Source organism: Eptesicus fuscus, chromosome 3 (assembly GCF_027574615.1).
Source record: "Eptesicus fuscus isolate TK198812 chromosome 3, DD_ASM_mEF_20220401, whole genome shotgun sequence".
Lineage (NCBI taxonomy): Eukaryota > Metazoa > Chordata > Mammalia > Chiroptera > Vespertilionidae > Eptesicus > Eptesicus fuscus.
Genome location: NC_072475.1, coordinates 58,742,311 through 58,760,260, shown reverse-complemented (window position 1 = coordinate 58,760,260; position 17,950 = coordinate 58,742,311). Strand labels below are relative to the sequence as shown.

The window sequence follows — 17,950 nt, the reverse complement described above, 5'->3', positions numbered from 1 at the left end:
GATATTGTACATAGAAAACCCCAAAGACTCTATCAAAAAACTAACAGATTTAATAAATGAATTCAGCAAGATAGTAGGATACAAAATTTACACCCAGAAATCTATGGCTTTTTTATACACAAATAATGAACTCACAGAAAGAGAAACTAAAAAAACAATCCCACTTACCATTACGACAAAAAAATTAAGATACCTACGAATAAACTTAACTAAGGAGGTAAAAGACCTATACTTGGAAAACTACAGGACGTGGAAAAAAGAGATAGAGGAAGACATAAACAAATGGAAGAATATACCGTGTTCATGGATTGGTAGAATCAACATCATTAAAATGTTCACACTACTCAAAGCAATCTACAGATTCAATGCAATCCCCATTAAGACACCAACAGAATATTTCAAAGACCTAGAACAAACTTTCCAAAAATTCATCTGGAATAAAAAAACACCCCAAACTGCAGCAATCCTGAGAAAGAAGAACAAAGTTGGAGGGATCACAGTACCAGATATCAAGCTATATTACAAAGCCACTGTTCTCAAAACTGCCTGGTATTGGCACAAGAACAGACATATAGACCAGTGGAATAGAACAGAGAATGCAGAAATCGACCCAAACCATTATGCTCAATTAATATTTGACAAAGGAGGCAAGAGCATACAATGGAGTCAAGATAATCCTACCTAATAATAGACAAATATGCAAATTTACCATACCTCCGACACATCCACAAGCCATGCCCACAAGCCACGCCCACCATCCAATCAGAGCGAGTATGCAAATTAACCCAAACAAAGATGGCTACAGCCACAGAGAGCAAGGTTTCCTAGGTAACAGAGGAAGCCAAGCTTTCCTGCCTGCCCTTGCCAGGCCTAAGCCTCCACTCAAGCTACAAAGTTTCAATTATAGAAAGTAAATAAATTCAAACAAATGGCGGCAAGATGGAGCTTGAGAGAGCAGGCCAGGGTTGCCGCTGGCAACAGGGGAAGCAAAGCTTTGCGCACACCCTGGCTGGGCCCACCCACTTAAGGCAACAAAGTTTCAATTATAACCCCAACACAAATGGCTGCCAGCCTCGGAGGGAGCCCCAGGCTTGGCTCCGCTCCAGGCTACAAAGTTTCAATTGTAGAAGGAAAATAAATTCCAGATACTAGGGCCTCCACTTGGGTTGCCAGGGGGCGTGGCCGGCCTGCAAACCACCAAAGGCCCCTTGCTCAGGCCGCCCCACGCCCCAAGGGAACCCCCACCTGATCTGGGACACCCTTCAGGGCAAACCAGCTGGCCCCCACCCCTGTACAAGGCCTCTATCCTACCTAATAAAAGAGTAATATGCAGATTGATCATCACTGCAACACACAATATAACTGCCCCCATGTGGTAAAGATCCTGCCCCCATGTGGACACAAGATGGCCAGCAGGAGAGGGCAGTTGGGAGGCACCCGGCCTGCAAGGGAGGGCAGTTGAGAAGGACCAGGCCTGCAAGGGAGGGCAGTTGGAGGTGATCAACCCTGCAGGAGAGGGCAGTTAGGGGTGACCAGGCTGGCAGAGGAGGGAAGTTGGGGGCAAACTGGCTGGCAGCAGAGTGGTTAGGGGGTGATCAGGCTGGCAGGCAGAAGCAGTTAGGGGCAATCAGGAAGGCAGGCAGGCAAGCAGTTGGGAGCCAGCAGTCCTGGATTGTGAGAGGGATGTCATATTGGAGAGGGTACAGGCTGGGCTGAGGGACAACCCCCCTCCATGCACAAATTTCGTGCACCGGGCCTCTAGTCTCTTCAATAAATGATATTGGAAAAATTGGACAGACACATGCAAAAAACATGAAACTAGATCACCAACTTATACCATACACAAAAATAAACGCAAAATGGATAAAAGACTCAAACATAAGATGGGAAGCCATAAAAATCTTAGAAGAATCCATAGACAGCAAAATATCAGACATATGTCGTAGCAATATCTTTATAGATACAGCTCCTAGGACAATGGAAACTAAGGAGAAAACTAACAAATGGGTCTACATCAAAATAAAAAGCTTCTGCACAGCAAAAGAAACCATCAACAAAACAACAAGAAAGCCCACTGCATGGGAGAACATATTTGCCAATGTTATCACCGATAAGGGTCTAATCTCCAAAATTTACAGGGAACTCATACAACTTAACAAAAGGAAGGTAAACAATCCAATAAAAAAAATGGGCAAAGGACCTAAATAGGCACTCTTCTAAAGAGGACATAAAGAAGACCAATAGATACATAAAAACACGCTCAAGTCACTAATCACCCAAGAGATGCAAATCAAAATGTCAAAGAGGTACTACCTCACACCTAGTCAGAATGGCTATCATCAACAAATCAACAAACGACAAATGCTGGAGTGGATGCAGAGAAAAAGGAACCCTCCTGCACGGCTGGTGGGAATGCATACTGGTGCAGCCACTGTGGAAAACAGTATGGACTTTCCTCAAAAAATTAAAAATGGAACTCCCATTTGACCCAGTGATCCCACTTCTAGGAATATATCCCAAGAAATCAGAAACACCAATCAAAAAGAATGTATGCATCCCTATGTTCATAGCAGCACAATTTACAATAGCTAAGATTTGGAAATAGCCTAAGTGCACATCAGCTGATTGATGGATTAAAAAACTGTGGTACATCTACACAATGGAATACTACGCTGCTGTAAAAAAGAAGGAACTCTTACCATTTGCAACAGCATGGATGGAAATGGAGAGCATCATGCTAAATGAAATAAGCCAGTTGGAGAAAGATAAATATCACATGATCTCACTCATTTGTGGAATATAATAAACAACATAAACTGATGAACAAAAATAGAGCCAGTAAGGGGGGGGGGTAAATAACAGAAGTAATCCTGTTATTTGCAGATTTTTAATTTTACCTACAACATTTGTGATACCAAACTATGTTAGTACTGTTTTGATAATATTATACCTAAAATCCTTTTTTTCTTGAAATATTAATATCTATTGCATGTAACATTTTTATATTTAAAAGTATTTTCCTTGAGTAAAAAAATAAATAAATTTTCACTTCTAAAAGAAAAAAGAAATAAAAATAATAAAGAAAAACGCAGTCTGAGAAACATCACAAAACAAAACTATCACCACTATTCTTGGAGAGGAATGGACATACATATATCCATGAGACAAGGGGAAAAAAAGAAATCCTTAGAAATCAGAAACATGATAGCAAAAATGAAAATCTCATTAGAGGGTTCAAAAGATGATGGTGAGAAAATCTTCCCAAAATAGAGCAAACAGAATTTAAAAAGTAATAAAATTATAGAGCTAATCCAGAAGGTCCTACATCTAAATAACTGGATTTTCAGGGGGGAAAAGATAACCAATAAAAAGGATTGGGGGGAGAGGTGTTGGTAAGACATAAATCAAAAGATTTCCCAAATTTGGTAATTTGATAAGTCTGAATTAGACTAGACAGAATGATGAATTAAAACAGACTAAAACCAAGTACATTATCATGATATTTCAGAACATAGACTAAAAGATTCTATATATTTCCAGAGAGAGAAATGAGAGATGAGATGTGTGTGTGCGAGAGAGTGAGAGACAGCTCACATACAAAGGATCAGAAATCAATAGCTTTAGACTTCTGAATACAATATAAGCTAAAAGGCAATAGACCAATGTCTTTACAATTTTGAAGGGAAATTATTTTCAGCCTAGAATTCTATATCCAACCAAACTATCAATCATGAATGAGAGACCAAAAGACATTTTCAATACATATCTTTTTTTAGGGAGCTACAGGATGATTTATTACATCAAAATAATGGCACAAAATCAAGACAAGAGAGACATGTAATGCAAGAAACAGAAGATCTAATAGAGGAGAAAGGTGAAAGGAGATATTTTAGGATGAAAACTGTGTCCTAGGAGTATAAGGCAACCAGTTAATATAAGAGCAAGTCAGAGACTCTTGGGAGAATTTTCTCATGAAGATGAAATTGATAGGAATAAACACCTTGAGAGAAAATGTGAATAAATAGCGGTAAGTCTTAGTTTAAATTACACTGATAAGTACAAAGAAAAGTAAGTTAACAAAAACACAGTTATTAGCTCTAGGAAAAACATATCTCAGCTCTAACAACATTTATAATCATAAAAATATAAACTGTGAATGTTGATTTAACCAAACTTAAAATTCAATTACATCAGGAGAATGGGGAAAGAGTTATATATTGAGAGTGTATGTACAGTGGAAGCAGAGGGAGTCAAGAGAACTAAAAAAAGTTGATACCTAATCTAAGGATAAAAAGCCAAGATACATTATAAACATATTTAGATACTGAGGAAACACAAAATAATTAGGTAACAACAAATTGCCTTGGGAAAAAGAGAAACAGGAATGCTACTGTTGTTTTTTCTGATCAAACTGTAGAATTCAGTGACTTATTAAATATGTGTATATAACTTTTTTAACCCAAAGACTAAAATAAAAACATGTTTTATTTTAAAGGGAAAATATATTCTTTATTGCAATCCACTCACTCCTGTGATCCAGATACTCTAAATGTTATCCTTGGAATAGACCAGATTATCAGAAAATATGAAACATTTTTCACAGTAGAACACATTACTATATTTACTGTAGAGAAGTAAAGGATACTTCAAAAGTTCAATGTCCTTTCTCTGGAAACAGATAAGACATTTTTTACACACCTCAATACTTAAAGAATAACTATTCTTATCTTGAACAAGTATTTCTTTCTTCCCCTTTTCTAAAATATGGGCATTCCATTCATGCAATATGGTTTTTACTATCCTATTTCTGATGGATTCCAGAAAGCTCAGAGCAATTAGTGGCCCATAGTTCTAAGAAAGAGTATGGAACAGTGTGACATCTCCTTGGAGGACTATCCTTACTCCTGGTTTAATCTTTTTCCTTCTACCCTCATTTTCTTCCTTCCCAGTTATTGTATTACATTATCTTGAATCACTGTTCATATCTTTATATGCTACCTCAAGTCATTTTTAGAATGAAGTGAGTATAGATAAATATATAGGTACCTCTAGAGATATGCTCTCTACTATTTAGGTAAGAATTGTGTAAGTGCTTTGTTTGTTTAGGGAAAAGTCCTAAGGAAGTTTAGACAGATATAAAAACTCCAGAATGTTTTCAGAGTTGTCTTTTATGTATAGTAGAATCCCGTGGGCTAATTCTTGCTACTTGGACTCTCAGACTTTATTTTGGGAAACTTCCTCTTGACTAAATAAAGAAGAGAACTAAAGTAGTCGAAGTCCCTTTCAGACCTAAGTCATCTCTGGGTTGGTCCTGAGGGGGAGGGAGAACAGGGTAAGCAGAGGTGATAAAATGCTGGCCTAGACTGAAAGTTTCAACAGACAGAGGTTGAAATATGTTATCTCCCATATTTATCACACATGCAGCCAAATAATTGAGAAACTAGAAACTTCAATGCCCCTGAGACAGAATGAGAATAAGATATGTGGAAAGGAAGAGTTGATGGGACATCCTATCTAATAAAAGAGTAATATGCAAATTAACCACCACTCCCTACACCCACAAGCCATGCCCACCAGCCATGCCCAACAGCCAATCAGGAGCGAGTATGCAAATTAACCCCAACCAAGATGGCTGTGGCCACGGAGCGAGCAGGAGGGAGGCTTGGGTTTCCCCGGCGATGGAGGAAGCCAAGCTTTCTGCACACCCTGGCGGGCCCAGGCCTCCACTCAAGGCTACAAAGTTTCAATTATAGAAGATAAATAAATGCCAACAAAAATGGCGGCAGCCATGGAGCTGGAGAGAGCAGGAGGCTAGAGTTGCCCCTGGTGATGGAGGAAGCCAAGCTTCTGCAGCCGTGGCCTGTCTAGGCCTCCACTCCAGGCTACAAAGTTTCAATTCTAGAAGATAAATAAATCCCAACAGAAATGGCTGCCGCCACGGAGCGAGCAGGAGGCTTGGCTCTGCTCCAGGCTACAAAGTTTCAATGGTAGAAGATAAATAAATCCCAGATACCAGGGCCTCTGCTTGGGTCGCCGGGGGGGCGTGGCCAGCCTGCAAACCACCACAGGCCCCTCGCCCAGGCCGCCCCACGCCCCAAGGGAACCCCAACCCTGATCTGGGACACCCTTCAGGGCAAACCAGCTGGCCCCCACCCATGCACCAGACCTCTATCCTATCTAATAAAAGAGTAATATGCAGACTGACCATCACTCCAACACACAAGATGGCTGCCCCCATGTGGTCAAAGATCCTGCCCCAATGTGGACACGAGATGGCCACCACAAGATGGCCAGCAGGGGAGGCAGTTGGGAGGGACCAGACCTGCAAGGGAGGGCAGTTGGGGGCGATCAAGCCTGCAGGGGAGGGAAGTTGGGGGAGACCTGGCTTGCAGAGAAGGGCAGTTGGGGGGGACCCAGGCCTGCAGGGGAGAGCAGTTGGGGGGACTAGGCTGGCAGAGGAGGGAAGTTGGGGGTGACTGAGCCTGCAGGGAAGGGCTTTTGGGGGGAACCCAGGCCTGCAGGGGAGGGAAGTTAGGGGTGACCAGGCCTGCATGTGGGCAGTTAGGGGTGACCAGGCCTGCAGGGGAGGGCAGTTAGGGTTGACCAGGCCTGCAGGGGAGGGCAGTTAGGGGCAAACAGGCTGGCAGGGGAGCAGTTAGGCATCAATCAGGCTGGCAGGGGAGTGGTTATGAGGTGATCAGGCTGGCAGGCAGAAGCAGTTAGGGGCAATCAGGAAGGCAGGCAGGTGAGCAGTTGGGAGCCAGCAGTCCTGGATTGTGAGAGGGATGTCCGACTCCCCATTTAGGATGTCCAACTGCCCACCAGGATCGGGCCTAAACAGGCAGTCGGACATCCCTCGAGGGGTCCTAGATTGGAGAGGGTGCAGGCTGGGCTGAGGGACACACACACACACACACACACACACCCCGTGCATGAATTTTGTGCACCAGGCCTCTAGTATAATATATTCACAAAATATGCAGAAGGGCCTCAGCAAGTCAGTGAACCATGTATGTACTGTTACCCACTGAATCACACTGTCATTTGATTTATAACCTGCCTAGGTTTTATGATTCTTTCATGGCAGATGTAAGTCTCAGTCTCAAAAAGCTCCCATAACTTTCCTAACATGATAGTTTTACAAAATGGAGAAAACAGTGTTTACAGGAACAACCACAAATATAGGGAATGATCACCAACTGCTGATTATCTATCATATAATTAATGAATTACCCCTATGCTAAAGACCATGGGATATATAAACAAGTTTAGACGTGACACTTATCACTAGGAGGTTGCAATCTAATCAGGGAAATAAAAAATAAGTGTGCAGACATTAAACACACATAGACACACAACACACACAATCAAGGCATTACGGGACAAATTAAAAGTGCTATGGAAGTAAAAACAGAAGGTAATAAACAATCAAATGATCTGAAATGTAACCAAAGAGGATTTGAGCTCTGGGGTGACTTTTAAAGAATGGGTAATATTTTCCCCAATAAAGAAAACCGAGAGAACATTTAGTTGAAAGAATGGTAATATAGGTAAGTAGGAAGTACTAGATATGATGACTGCATAATGAGTAGATCAGTTTGGCTGGAATGATAAATATACGTAGGGAAACAGTAAAAGGGAAGACTGAAAGAAAGAAAAGGACAAACTATAGGGTCATAAGTGTCAGACTAAGAGATTTGAATTATAATCCTCATCTAGAGATAGCACAACTTTTACAGGTTTTTGAGTAGGGCAGTAACAACAAAGTAGTTTCAGAAATATTTAGTCAGCAGTGGTACATATACAAATACTCAAGAGGTGACAAATTTGGAGCAGCAATGTTACAACAGTTTAAGGATAAGGTGTTAAGGACTTATCCTAACATGTTGATGGTGGAAAGGAAAAAGAAAAATTTAAGTAATATTATGAATAAAGAAGTTATAGACCTTGATGACTAAATGAAATAAAAGTGTATACAGCTATGAGTCTTAGGGAACAGAAGAATATTACTATGCATTATAGAAACATGGAAATTGTTGTAAAAGCCAGCTTAGCTTGTAAATATCCAGCAGATAACAATGAGGAACTAGTGATGAGAGATACAAAGTTTAGTCTCTAGTGTTTTTAATAGACTAGAGGCCTGGTGCACGAATTTGTGCACTGTCGGGGCTGGCCGTGGGAGGTTGGCTGTGGGAGCGCAGTGACCACCAGGAGGCAGCCCCTGCATTGAGCGTCTGCCCCCTGGTGGTCTGTGTGCATCATAGTGACCAGTGGTTCGGTCGGTTAATCGCTTAGGCTTTTATATATATGATAAGAATGGTAAAGCAATTCAATGAATGAAACAGTTAATTCAGAATCTATCCTGACAGCTTCCAGGGAAAACATTTTGATTTAGAAGATAATTAACACCTGTGTGGTATTAATTACAGCTTTGAGGTATATACTGCCCTGGTAAAAAACTTTTTGCATCTACATTCTGAAAGCAATGATAAAAGATAAAGTTCTTAGGATAAAGTCAGCTGAACTCAAACTATTTTAAAAATATAAACAAATATACATAAATTGTGTTGATGTCAAAGCCACTGCTGAAGGGTGGGTGGCTTTGTTCAGAGAACAAAAAGCAAAAAACTGTCTATACATACTGGATATTAAATGCACTATGAATGAACACGTTGCCTACAAAGAAAAAGAAAACTTTGTATAAGACTTTACAGTTAAGAGAATGATCTTTTCACTAAGGCTAATCTTAAAAACTAGAATTTTCAGATTCTGTCATGGGTCACTTTTTAAAATGGAAATATCTAGCCTTTTTTAAAGCTTTTACTTCCTATTTGGCCTAAGTACATGGGCTTGACAGAGTTAAGAAACGGTCAAGAAAGTGAAGATAGTAATGCCATGAAGTAGAATCCCCTGGACAACCTGGCTTGGCTTATACAGTTCCAGTTTTGTCTCTGAATCTTGATGACCTGGAATTTTTCAGAATAATAGATTAACTACTGGCTTTTACTAACAGCAGCAGAATTTAGGATTAGAAATCCTCCTTACTTTCATTCTGATTGAAAAAGGTTAAGTATGACAGGAAAGTGAGTAAATAAAACTTTACTAAACAGTCATTTAAACATACTATGACAAATTCTAGAAACATTTACATGTGTGTTGTGTGTATAAAAGATATAAAATAACTCTCCATTTCTTAGACTTTTTATAACCCATGGAGTTTTATGCAAAGGAAATTTGTAATTTTTAAAAAATGGTAATGACAGATTTAAAGTAATTTAAATAATGTTTCTGTGTTTCTCTAAGTAAGACCAAACAGAACCTGTAGGATATATAATACTGCCCCTCAGTGCCCAAATAAAATGTAAAATAATTGTGTTGTTTTCTATAGAAATTTAAATTTAAAGGAAGATTCAAAAATCTCAAGGATCAGAAAGAGAAAACTGCACACTCACTAGTCGGTCTCTGTCATTCTGGAGTGATGACATAGCTTTTTTCAAACTCTGCACTTCAGCTGGGCTGGTTGCGGACTGGGCTGCAGACCTCTGCTTCCCTTCCTCTGTCTTGCGGAATTTTTCCAATTCATTCAACAAGTGATCTCTCTCATTCTGTAGACTGACTACAGCCTTGGAAAAGGACTGCACTTGGTTGTAAGAAACTTCTAGTTGTGAGGACAAGTGAAGCAGTTGCTCATCTTTGGATAGAAGCTGTTGGTTAAGTTTCTCAAGGTGAGGCAAGCTGACATCCTCAGTGGAATTCACTGGAAAGGCAGCTTTAGAAACAAGCACATCTCTCTCTCTGCTTAAGAGTCCCTGTTCTTTCATCTGTGCCAATTCCTTCAGACTGGCATCGTATTTCCTTCTCAGTTCATCAAGCTCTTCATTGGCATGGTCTCTACTATTCTGTAGGGAACTCATAGACCTTCCAAAAGACTGGATTTGTGCTGTGAGATCTTTATTTTCTTTGGTGACCATGAGTAATTTCTGTTCCATCTCCACCAGATCTCTTGCTAGCTCTGCCACCCTCTCTTCTGCTGTTTCCGTCTCATTCCGCATTATTCCTGCATCATGATGAAGATGCTTTAATTTCTTCTTCATTTTATCTTCAATTTCACCTACTTTCTTGGCAGCTTCTATCTGAACATGAACCAATTCCTCTTCCAGTTCTGTAATTCTATTTTGACAGGAGGAAAGAGTAGTACTTAACCTCTGTACCTCTTCTTCTTTTACTTTTAATTGGGCCTGAAATAGTCCTAAAGTGCCTTCTTCTTGCAAGGCTGTCAATTCTCTGTTCAGTTGGGCTATAGATACTTTCAAGCTCTCAACCTCTTTAGATAAACCTTGTTTCTCCTCCTGTAGGGCAACAGAGGACCTCTGTAGTTCCTCCTTTGCTTCCTCAGACTCCTTCAGTTTTTCTTCTAATTTAGCATACTCATTTTTCAGCTCCTTATTCTGCTGAACTTGAGCTTCAATGAGTTGTTTTTGCTGGTAGTCCTTTCTTGATATCACTTGGTTCAGGTCTTCTCTGTATTGGATCAGTTCTGCATCTAGCTTGGCATTTTCAGAATTAAGATCATCCATATGACTTCTCAAGCATCGCATTTCTTCCTTAAGCTTATTATTCTCAGCAGCAGCCTCTTGGATGAGCTGGTCTTTTTCTAAGATTACAGAGAGATGTCGCTCTTCCAGCTTTTGGTAGTCACATACTATGCGGTCTCGGTCGTCCTGGAGAGAAGACATAGATTTAACGAAGGAATTCAACTGAGCCTTCCGCTGTGTGTTTTCCTTCCTGATAGTCTTCAGTGTTTCAATCAGCTGATTGGTTTTGATAACAGCTTTTTGGTTTTCTTCTTCTAAGACAATATTCTCCTCTTCCTCCTGGGTCAGCAGCTTTTCCAATTCTTTAATTTCTTTATCATACTGCTGATGCAGTTCAGCAACAGCTTCTTGGATTGCCTGTTCCTTGGCAGAAAGCAGGCTTATAATCTTCTGCTCTTTCATGTTTATTTCTTCGTGCAGCCTACTGGTCAGTTGTCTGGAGGCCTGAAGATCAGTCTCTAGCTGTTCATAACTGAACTTATAATTTTGGATATCAGCCTCTTGCTGCTTTATGATCCCTTCCAAATTTTCTTTGTTTTCCTTACAGTTTTCTAAAGAATTATTTAAATCAGTCCACTGGTCTCTGAGAATCTTAAGTTCTGATTCTAATTTAGCTAATTCATTCTGAGAATTGTGGTATAGATGCCGAGTCTCTTCCAACTGGGACAGAAGTTCTTTGTTCTCCCCCTGAAGAGTATCCCGGACCTTCTGTTGAAGTTGGATCTCTGTCTGGGCCTTAGACTCCCAAATCTGCCTGTCATGTTCAAGTCTAGAAGAAAAAGAGAAAAGGTCATAAATTAAAGATTTAAAGGAAGAACGACTTGATGACTAAAAAACACATATGACAACATATACTCAGATCTATAAATGAGTATTCATAATTGGAGGTGTTCATCATTTTAATGAAAATATATTAGTTCTACCAAGTGCTCTGTATTACTATATTAAAGGTATATTGCACCACATGATTCAGGTATCTGTTCTAATAAAAGAGAAAGATGCAAATTGACCTTACCTTCACAACACCCAACAGCCAATCAGGAGTGAGTATGCAAATTAACCCAATAAAGATGTCAGGTTAATTTGCATATGCAGGTGCCGAGTGGCTGGGGGCAGGGCGGGACACAGGCATTCCGCACCACCCCAGCCACTCCGGGCCTCTGGCCAGCGTGGGAAGGCAGAAAGGCAGCTCCGGGCCGGAGCCAAGGCAGAAAGGTGGCTCTAGGCCGGAGCAAAGGCGGTGCCAGCAGCCAGGGGAAGGAAGGCCCATTCTTGCACAGATCTTCATGCATCGGGTCTCTAGTTTAAATTATAAACTCCAGCCTGGCCGGCATGATTCAATGGTTGAGCATTGACCTATAAAGCAGGAGGTCAAAGTCTGATTCCCAGTCAGGGAACATGTCCAGGTTGTGGGCTCAATCCCCAGTGGGGGGCATGCAGGAGGCAGCCAATCAATGATTCTCTCTCATCGTTGATGTTTCTCTCTCTCCCTTTCCCTTTCTCTCTGAAATCAATACAAATATATTTTAAAAGTACACATTTAAATTATAAACTCCAAAGTATGTTGCTTATCTAGTGACATTGTTTTAGACACTCTAGAAAGTAATACTTTCTACTATTTTGGTTTCCTTTGCTCTAGAAAAGCTAATGGCTGGCCCCTTAAAAAATATTCTTTGTGTGAGAGACAATTAGAAGAAAGATACTATTAAAAGTGGATGAGTATGAAGAGTGGGGAATATTGTTAGTTCTTGAATTTGAAAAGTGATATAAAATTAGAGTTTGAAGAAAATGACTGTAATAAGCATATGCAGTATGAACTGATGTGGAATATGAGGAAGAGAAAAGAGAGTACCATATGATTGGGAGGCTAAGGCAATGATTTGGGAGTACTAGTATAAGTCCAGAGTAGTGGAAATGGGTATGAATGAAAGGGAGAAATATAGGTGATCTCTCAATAAAAAGATGGGAATGGAAGCAGACAGACATGAATTTTTCATAATACAACTGCAGCACAAAGGCATTTGAGAGAGAAAGAGAGAGAGAGAGAGAGAGAGAGAGAGAGAGAGAGAGAGGAATTTAAGCCAAAATCAGTTCCATATTTAGCCTTTAATTACCTTTGGAAGAGAAAAAAAAAATTTACCTGGAAATGTTGATCTTCAATTCCTCCATATGGATGGACATCTGCCTAAGTTGATCCTTTAGAACACTGCAATTCTCCTCTTTGAGTCTAATTTCTTCTTCTTTAGATTGAATAGCATCACTGAACCTCATCTCCCATTTCTTAGCTTCATCTATTACCCTGTCACGATCATCCTGGAGGGAAGACATGCTCTTAGTGAAAGCTGCAAGTTGGGCCACAGTACTATCCAAGTTTTCCTGAAGTTGTTTTACTTCCTTGTCTTTCTTGTTCAAAGTAATCTGAATCTCTCCAAATGTTTCTTCCAAGTGGCCTTTTTCTCTACTCAAAGCATCCAGTTTCTCTTGCATATTCTTCTTCTCTTTCAGATGTTTCTCTTCTACCTGTTCCAGTCTTCTCTCAAGATCTTCATCCTTTTGTTTCATTTGGCTTTTAACTGATTCTTTATTTGATTGAAGTTCCTTTTTCAACTTGAGATTGTCTGCTAGGACCCTTGCTGCTTCACTTTGAGTGTCATCTAGCAGTACTCTGAAGCTAGCTAATTCTGTTTCTGCCTTCTTGCGGTGTTCCTTGGCTTGAGCCAAATTTTCTTTGGTTATTTCCAAATCTTTTTGGGACTCAGTTTGAACAAATTCTAGGGCCTTAACAGTTCGCTCCAGAGCACTAATTTTCTCCTGGTACCTGATGCAGTCCTTCTGTAGCTGCTTTACTTCTTGTTGTTTTTCTTTTAACAGTTCCTGAAGTTCCTTTGCATGGCTTTTATTGCTAGGTCCTTTCTGAGCACCTTGTATTTTCTCCAAATATTCTTTTCGGATTTCTGATTCCACCTGAGTTTTCTCCTTGACTAACTGCTGCTTTTCTTCTTCCAATTCACTCACACACTTTTTAAGGTTCTGCATTTCAGATTCTAGTTGCTCATTTTTCATTTGGGCATCTGTAACATCCTGATAATAATTCCCAATGCTTCCATTAAGTTCTGCTAGTTGATTCATAAGCCTCTCTTCCAAATCATCTTTCTCTTCTTCTGCTATCTCTTTGAGCTTGGTAACTCTGGCAAGTTGTTCTTGAATTTGCTGATTTAAAAGGTTTATTTTGGTTACTTCTTCCTGAAGCACTTTTAGTTCACCATCCTTTGCTGATATTTGACTCAGTAAAGCATTTCTCTCATTTTCTAAAGTCTGGTTAAATTCCTTTTCTTTTTGTTCTTCCTCCTCCAATTCAGCAATTCTTTCTTTGAGCTGATCAATCTGCTGTAGGTAGTTATTAATTTCATCATGTGAGCTGACATTCTCACTTGTACCAGGATTGGCATTGGTGTCTGGTAGAATGGATTCTGAATATTCAGGCCTTGTACTCCTACTTGAAGAGTTTTCCTCATTAGCCTCACCTGGGACAGACTGGCTTGCCTCTTCAATGATATGCATCTGGTTATCAGGTTTCTCAGGGGCCTCTAGAATAACTTGTTTGGATTCATTATCTTCTATCCTTTGCTTTAAATCTTGAATCTCTTCATTTAGAGAGTCTTTCTCAGTCATTAAAGCCTCAAACTCCTTGGAAAGCGTTTTATAGTCTGTTTTGACCCTTTCTAGTTCCTCCTTCATGTTGGAATTGGAAGAAAGAAGTGCTTCCATACAATCTTTAGATGGACCTCCTGCAGGGTGTGCCTCTGCTCGAAGTCGGTCATTCTCTTCTTCCAACTCTAGGATTTTTTGCTGTTTAGATTTAGCAAATTTTCTCATCTTTTCTTTCATTTCTTCCATTTCCTGTTGAGCTTCCTGCAACTGTTTTTCCAGCTCTTTCTTGTTTGTTTCTGTGCTTCTTAGCCTGCCATATAGTTCTTGTTTCTCTTGCCTCACAGTTTCCACCACATGCTGAATCCTTTCTGCCTCGTTACTAACATTCTCATAGGACTGCAGAAGAATTTCATATTCTTTTTGTAACTCTTTGTGTTTCTCCTGCCACTCAGTGCTTTCTGCAATATTAGAACATTTCAAAGATTCAATTTCCTTCATTAGGTTTTCTTTGTCTTTAGAAAGACCCTCCAAAGCTAATTTTAGACTTTCACAGGAACCATTGAGACTTTGATTTTCCATTAAAGATCTGTCCATTTCAGTAATAAGTTTGTCTCTTTCTTCCTGAAGAAGAGCTAACTTTCCTAAGAAAGTATCTTTTTCTTGGTTTTGAGCAGAAACTTGGTTTTCCAAATCTGCCAGAGACTTAGTGAGATGTTCAATGGTATCTCTGGCTAAAGACAACTCCTCTTGGAGACCTTTGTTTTCTTTTAGTGCTTCTTTTCGGGAAATGAGGGCAGCTTGCAGTTTCCTATGTATTTGTTGTTTTGCTTTACTTTCTTCTCCAGTCTCTTCTGATTTTTGCTTCATTTCACAAAGTTCCACCTGTAAATGCTTTATCTTTTCATCATGTTCTTTGGCTTGCATTTCCAGCTGTGTATGCAGAGCCTTAATTAAATCCTCTTGTTCTATTATCTCTGTCTGTACTTTAGTTAGAGCTGCTTCTTTCTCATTAAGCTGTCCAGAAAGGTATCTAACTTCTTCTTCCTTTTTGCTTATGAGTTCTTGCAATTCATCTAGTTGAGGCTGTAATTCTCTTAAATGTTCTAATCCAGCAATTTCTAGTTGACTGCTTTCTAATTTCTGCTTCAGGCTTTTGGTGTGGGCTTCAGCTTCATGGGATGCTGTTTTCAGACTTTGGATTTCAAAACTCTGTTTATTTATCTGCTCTTGTAATTGAAATACCTCTTCTGATTTTTTAGTAAGTTCACTTGTTGTAGAACTAACCCTCAATTCTAACTCCTCTTTCTCAGCCTCTATTTCTTTGAGCTGGGTCTTAATCTGGGCAACAGAAGTATTGTCCTTCAGAGCATTTGCATCTCCAGGATGAGGCCTGTCTGGGCACAAGTCAGATTCTAAAATAGGTTCAGCAGGTTGCTGCTCAATGGCTTTGGATAAATGTTCTTCTAAACCTTGAGTGGGAGAGCCTGGTTCCTGCTGGTCAGTGCCTGGGAGTTTTCTGTCTACCGATTCCCTTATTTGAATCTGGAGTTGCTTTAGCTGGTCTCCAATGTTCTCATTTTCTTTACTTTGCTCATCAAACTGTTCTTTCAAGCGATTATAGTCATCTTTCTGTTGCTTTAGCTCCTCCCTAAAATGTCTTTCTTTCTCCTGTGCCTTTTTAAGAATCACCTTGCGAGAGGTTAACACTTCCTGTAGCTTCTTTTGAAGTTGTTCCTTTTCTTTTTCAAGGTCCAATATCTTTTCTTCCAGTTCTGGTTTCCAGTGTTCTCCACCACCTGCACCAGGTGGACTGCTCACAACTGTTTCTTTTACAGGTTCTGCTGAACCTCCATCACCTGCATCCTTGTTACCTGTGGTTAACTTTTGGATAATTGCTTTGTTTTCAATGATTTCCGCTTGGAGCAAATCTATTTGGTTTACCTTATCTTGGAAGTTCTGATTCATCTGTTTGATCAGAGCCTGTAACTCTTCTTCAACTGCTGCCTTTTCTTCCAAATCCTTCCTTAAATGCTCTAGTTCTAATTCTTTCTCAGATATTGTCTGTTTTAAAGAAACTTCTATTTCTTGGCACTTAGAAGTAACACATTTTTCTGAGTCTTCTTTATTTTCTTTATCTTTCTCTATTTCTCTCTTCTCATTCTCACTGAATGGGACCTCTTTCCTAGATTCATCTTTCACTTTGGCCAATTCCTCTTCTAATCTACTGACTCTTTGTAGAAGTTCCTTTCTGTTAATAAGAGCTGCCTGGAGCTTTCTCTTTCTCTGCTCACTTTCCTTCTTTACAAAGTCTAACTCATGCTGAAGTTCTTCTTTACTTACTAGCCCTGCTGGGCTCAACTCATCAAAAGTCTGCTTAAGACCAGAAACAACTTCTGTATCTTCTTCTACTTGCTCTTTTTTTGACTCTTCAGCTCTAGATAATAAATTCAGCTGTTCTTTAAGAGTCTTAATTTCAACCCCAAGAGAAAACTTCTCTTCGTTAAGCTGAACCATTTTCTCAGTCATACTAAAGCTGATTTCTGTCACTTGCTGGTCCTTCTCTTCAATGGTTTGTTGGAGGGTTTCCACATCTCTCTTTTTCTCCAGTAAGAGTTGATCCATTTTTGCTATTTCAAGTTCCTTCTGTGAAAGAGCCTGTGAAAGTTCTTCCATCTTATTTGTGATATCCCTCAGACGCTCTACCCCCTCAAGCACCTCACATTCCTTCTCCTGTAGCTGGCTCTGTAGGCTTTTTATCAGTGTACTCTGCTCAGAAAACTGAAGCTGTACACCATCCAATTCATTCTGTAAAACTTCAATTTTCACATCTTTAGATTTGGCTTCTATGCTGAGACTGTGGATCTGTTCAGTAAGCAAGTTGTGATGAGTTAGACTTTCATAATCAAGTCTTCTTTGACTTTCTGCTTCTGCAAGGTTCACTTCCAGCTGTTTTACCTGAGCCCTCAGCTCTGTTACTACACTCAGTTCCTTCACCTGAGAGAGAAGCTGGTCTCTTTCTTCAGACAAAGCAGTGAGTGCACTGTTGGAGTCTTCAGCATTTTTCTTAAACTCCTCAACCAACTGAGTTAAATTGCTTATTTCCTTAGCTTTCTCATCTAAATTTTTCCCATATGTTTCTTCTGCTTTATGAAAGCTAATCTTGAGCTCCGAAATTTGACTTTTTAGTGTTTCCAATTCATCCTGGTGACACTGACAAATGCCTGGTACAGCACAAGGGGCATTATCAACATCATAATGTTTTGTTGATTTCAATTCTATTCCAGTGTCATTTAAAGATATTTCCTCAGATATTCTATTTTGATGTTCAGAGCTCATCTCCTCTTTTTTTCCAATTGCTGGAAGACTGCTCTCTTCATTTGACATTGGGGGAAAATGTTGCCCTGTATCTTCAAGTAATATTTTCATTGCAACTGAAGGCTTTCCTTCACTTTCTATCTGTTTCAATTCTTTCTGGTCAAGGACCTCAGGATCCCCCTCAGCCCTTTTGCCCTGGAGCTGCAACTTAAGAAATGCAATCTCCTCTTGAGCTTCTTTCATTTCCAACAGTAAAACTGACAGTTCTTTATGTTTCTGAAAAAAGGTGTTCTCTAGGACATCTTGTCCACTTTCCTCAGCAGAAGAGTTGCTCTTGTTGAGCCTGGTACTATCAACCATGCTGACCTGTTTTTAAAATACAAAAAAAA

The 17,950-nt window shown here is 39.8% G+C and overlaps 1 protein-coding gene across 1 annotated transcript in view; it reads right to left on the bottom strand.

The window, feature by feature from the left end:
* The window catches only part of GOLGB1 (golgin B1), an 89,542-nt gene that overhangs the window by 20,190 nt on the left and 51,402 nt on the right, over positions 1-17,950 (bottom strand). Inside the window, exons 13-14 of the mRNA XM_054713943.1 lie at positions 12,736-17,927; positions 9,453-11,364 (exon numbers count right to left, since the gene is read on the bottom strand). Of these exons, the coding sequence (XP_054569918.1) occupies positions 9,453-11,364; positions 12,736-17,927 (7,104 nt within the window). The remainder of the gene's footprint in view (positions 1-9,452; positions 11,365-12,735; positions 17,928-17,950) is intronic.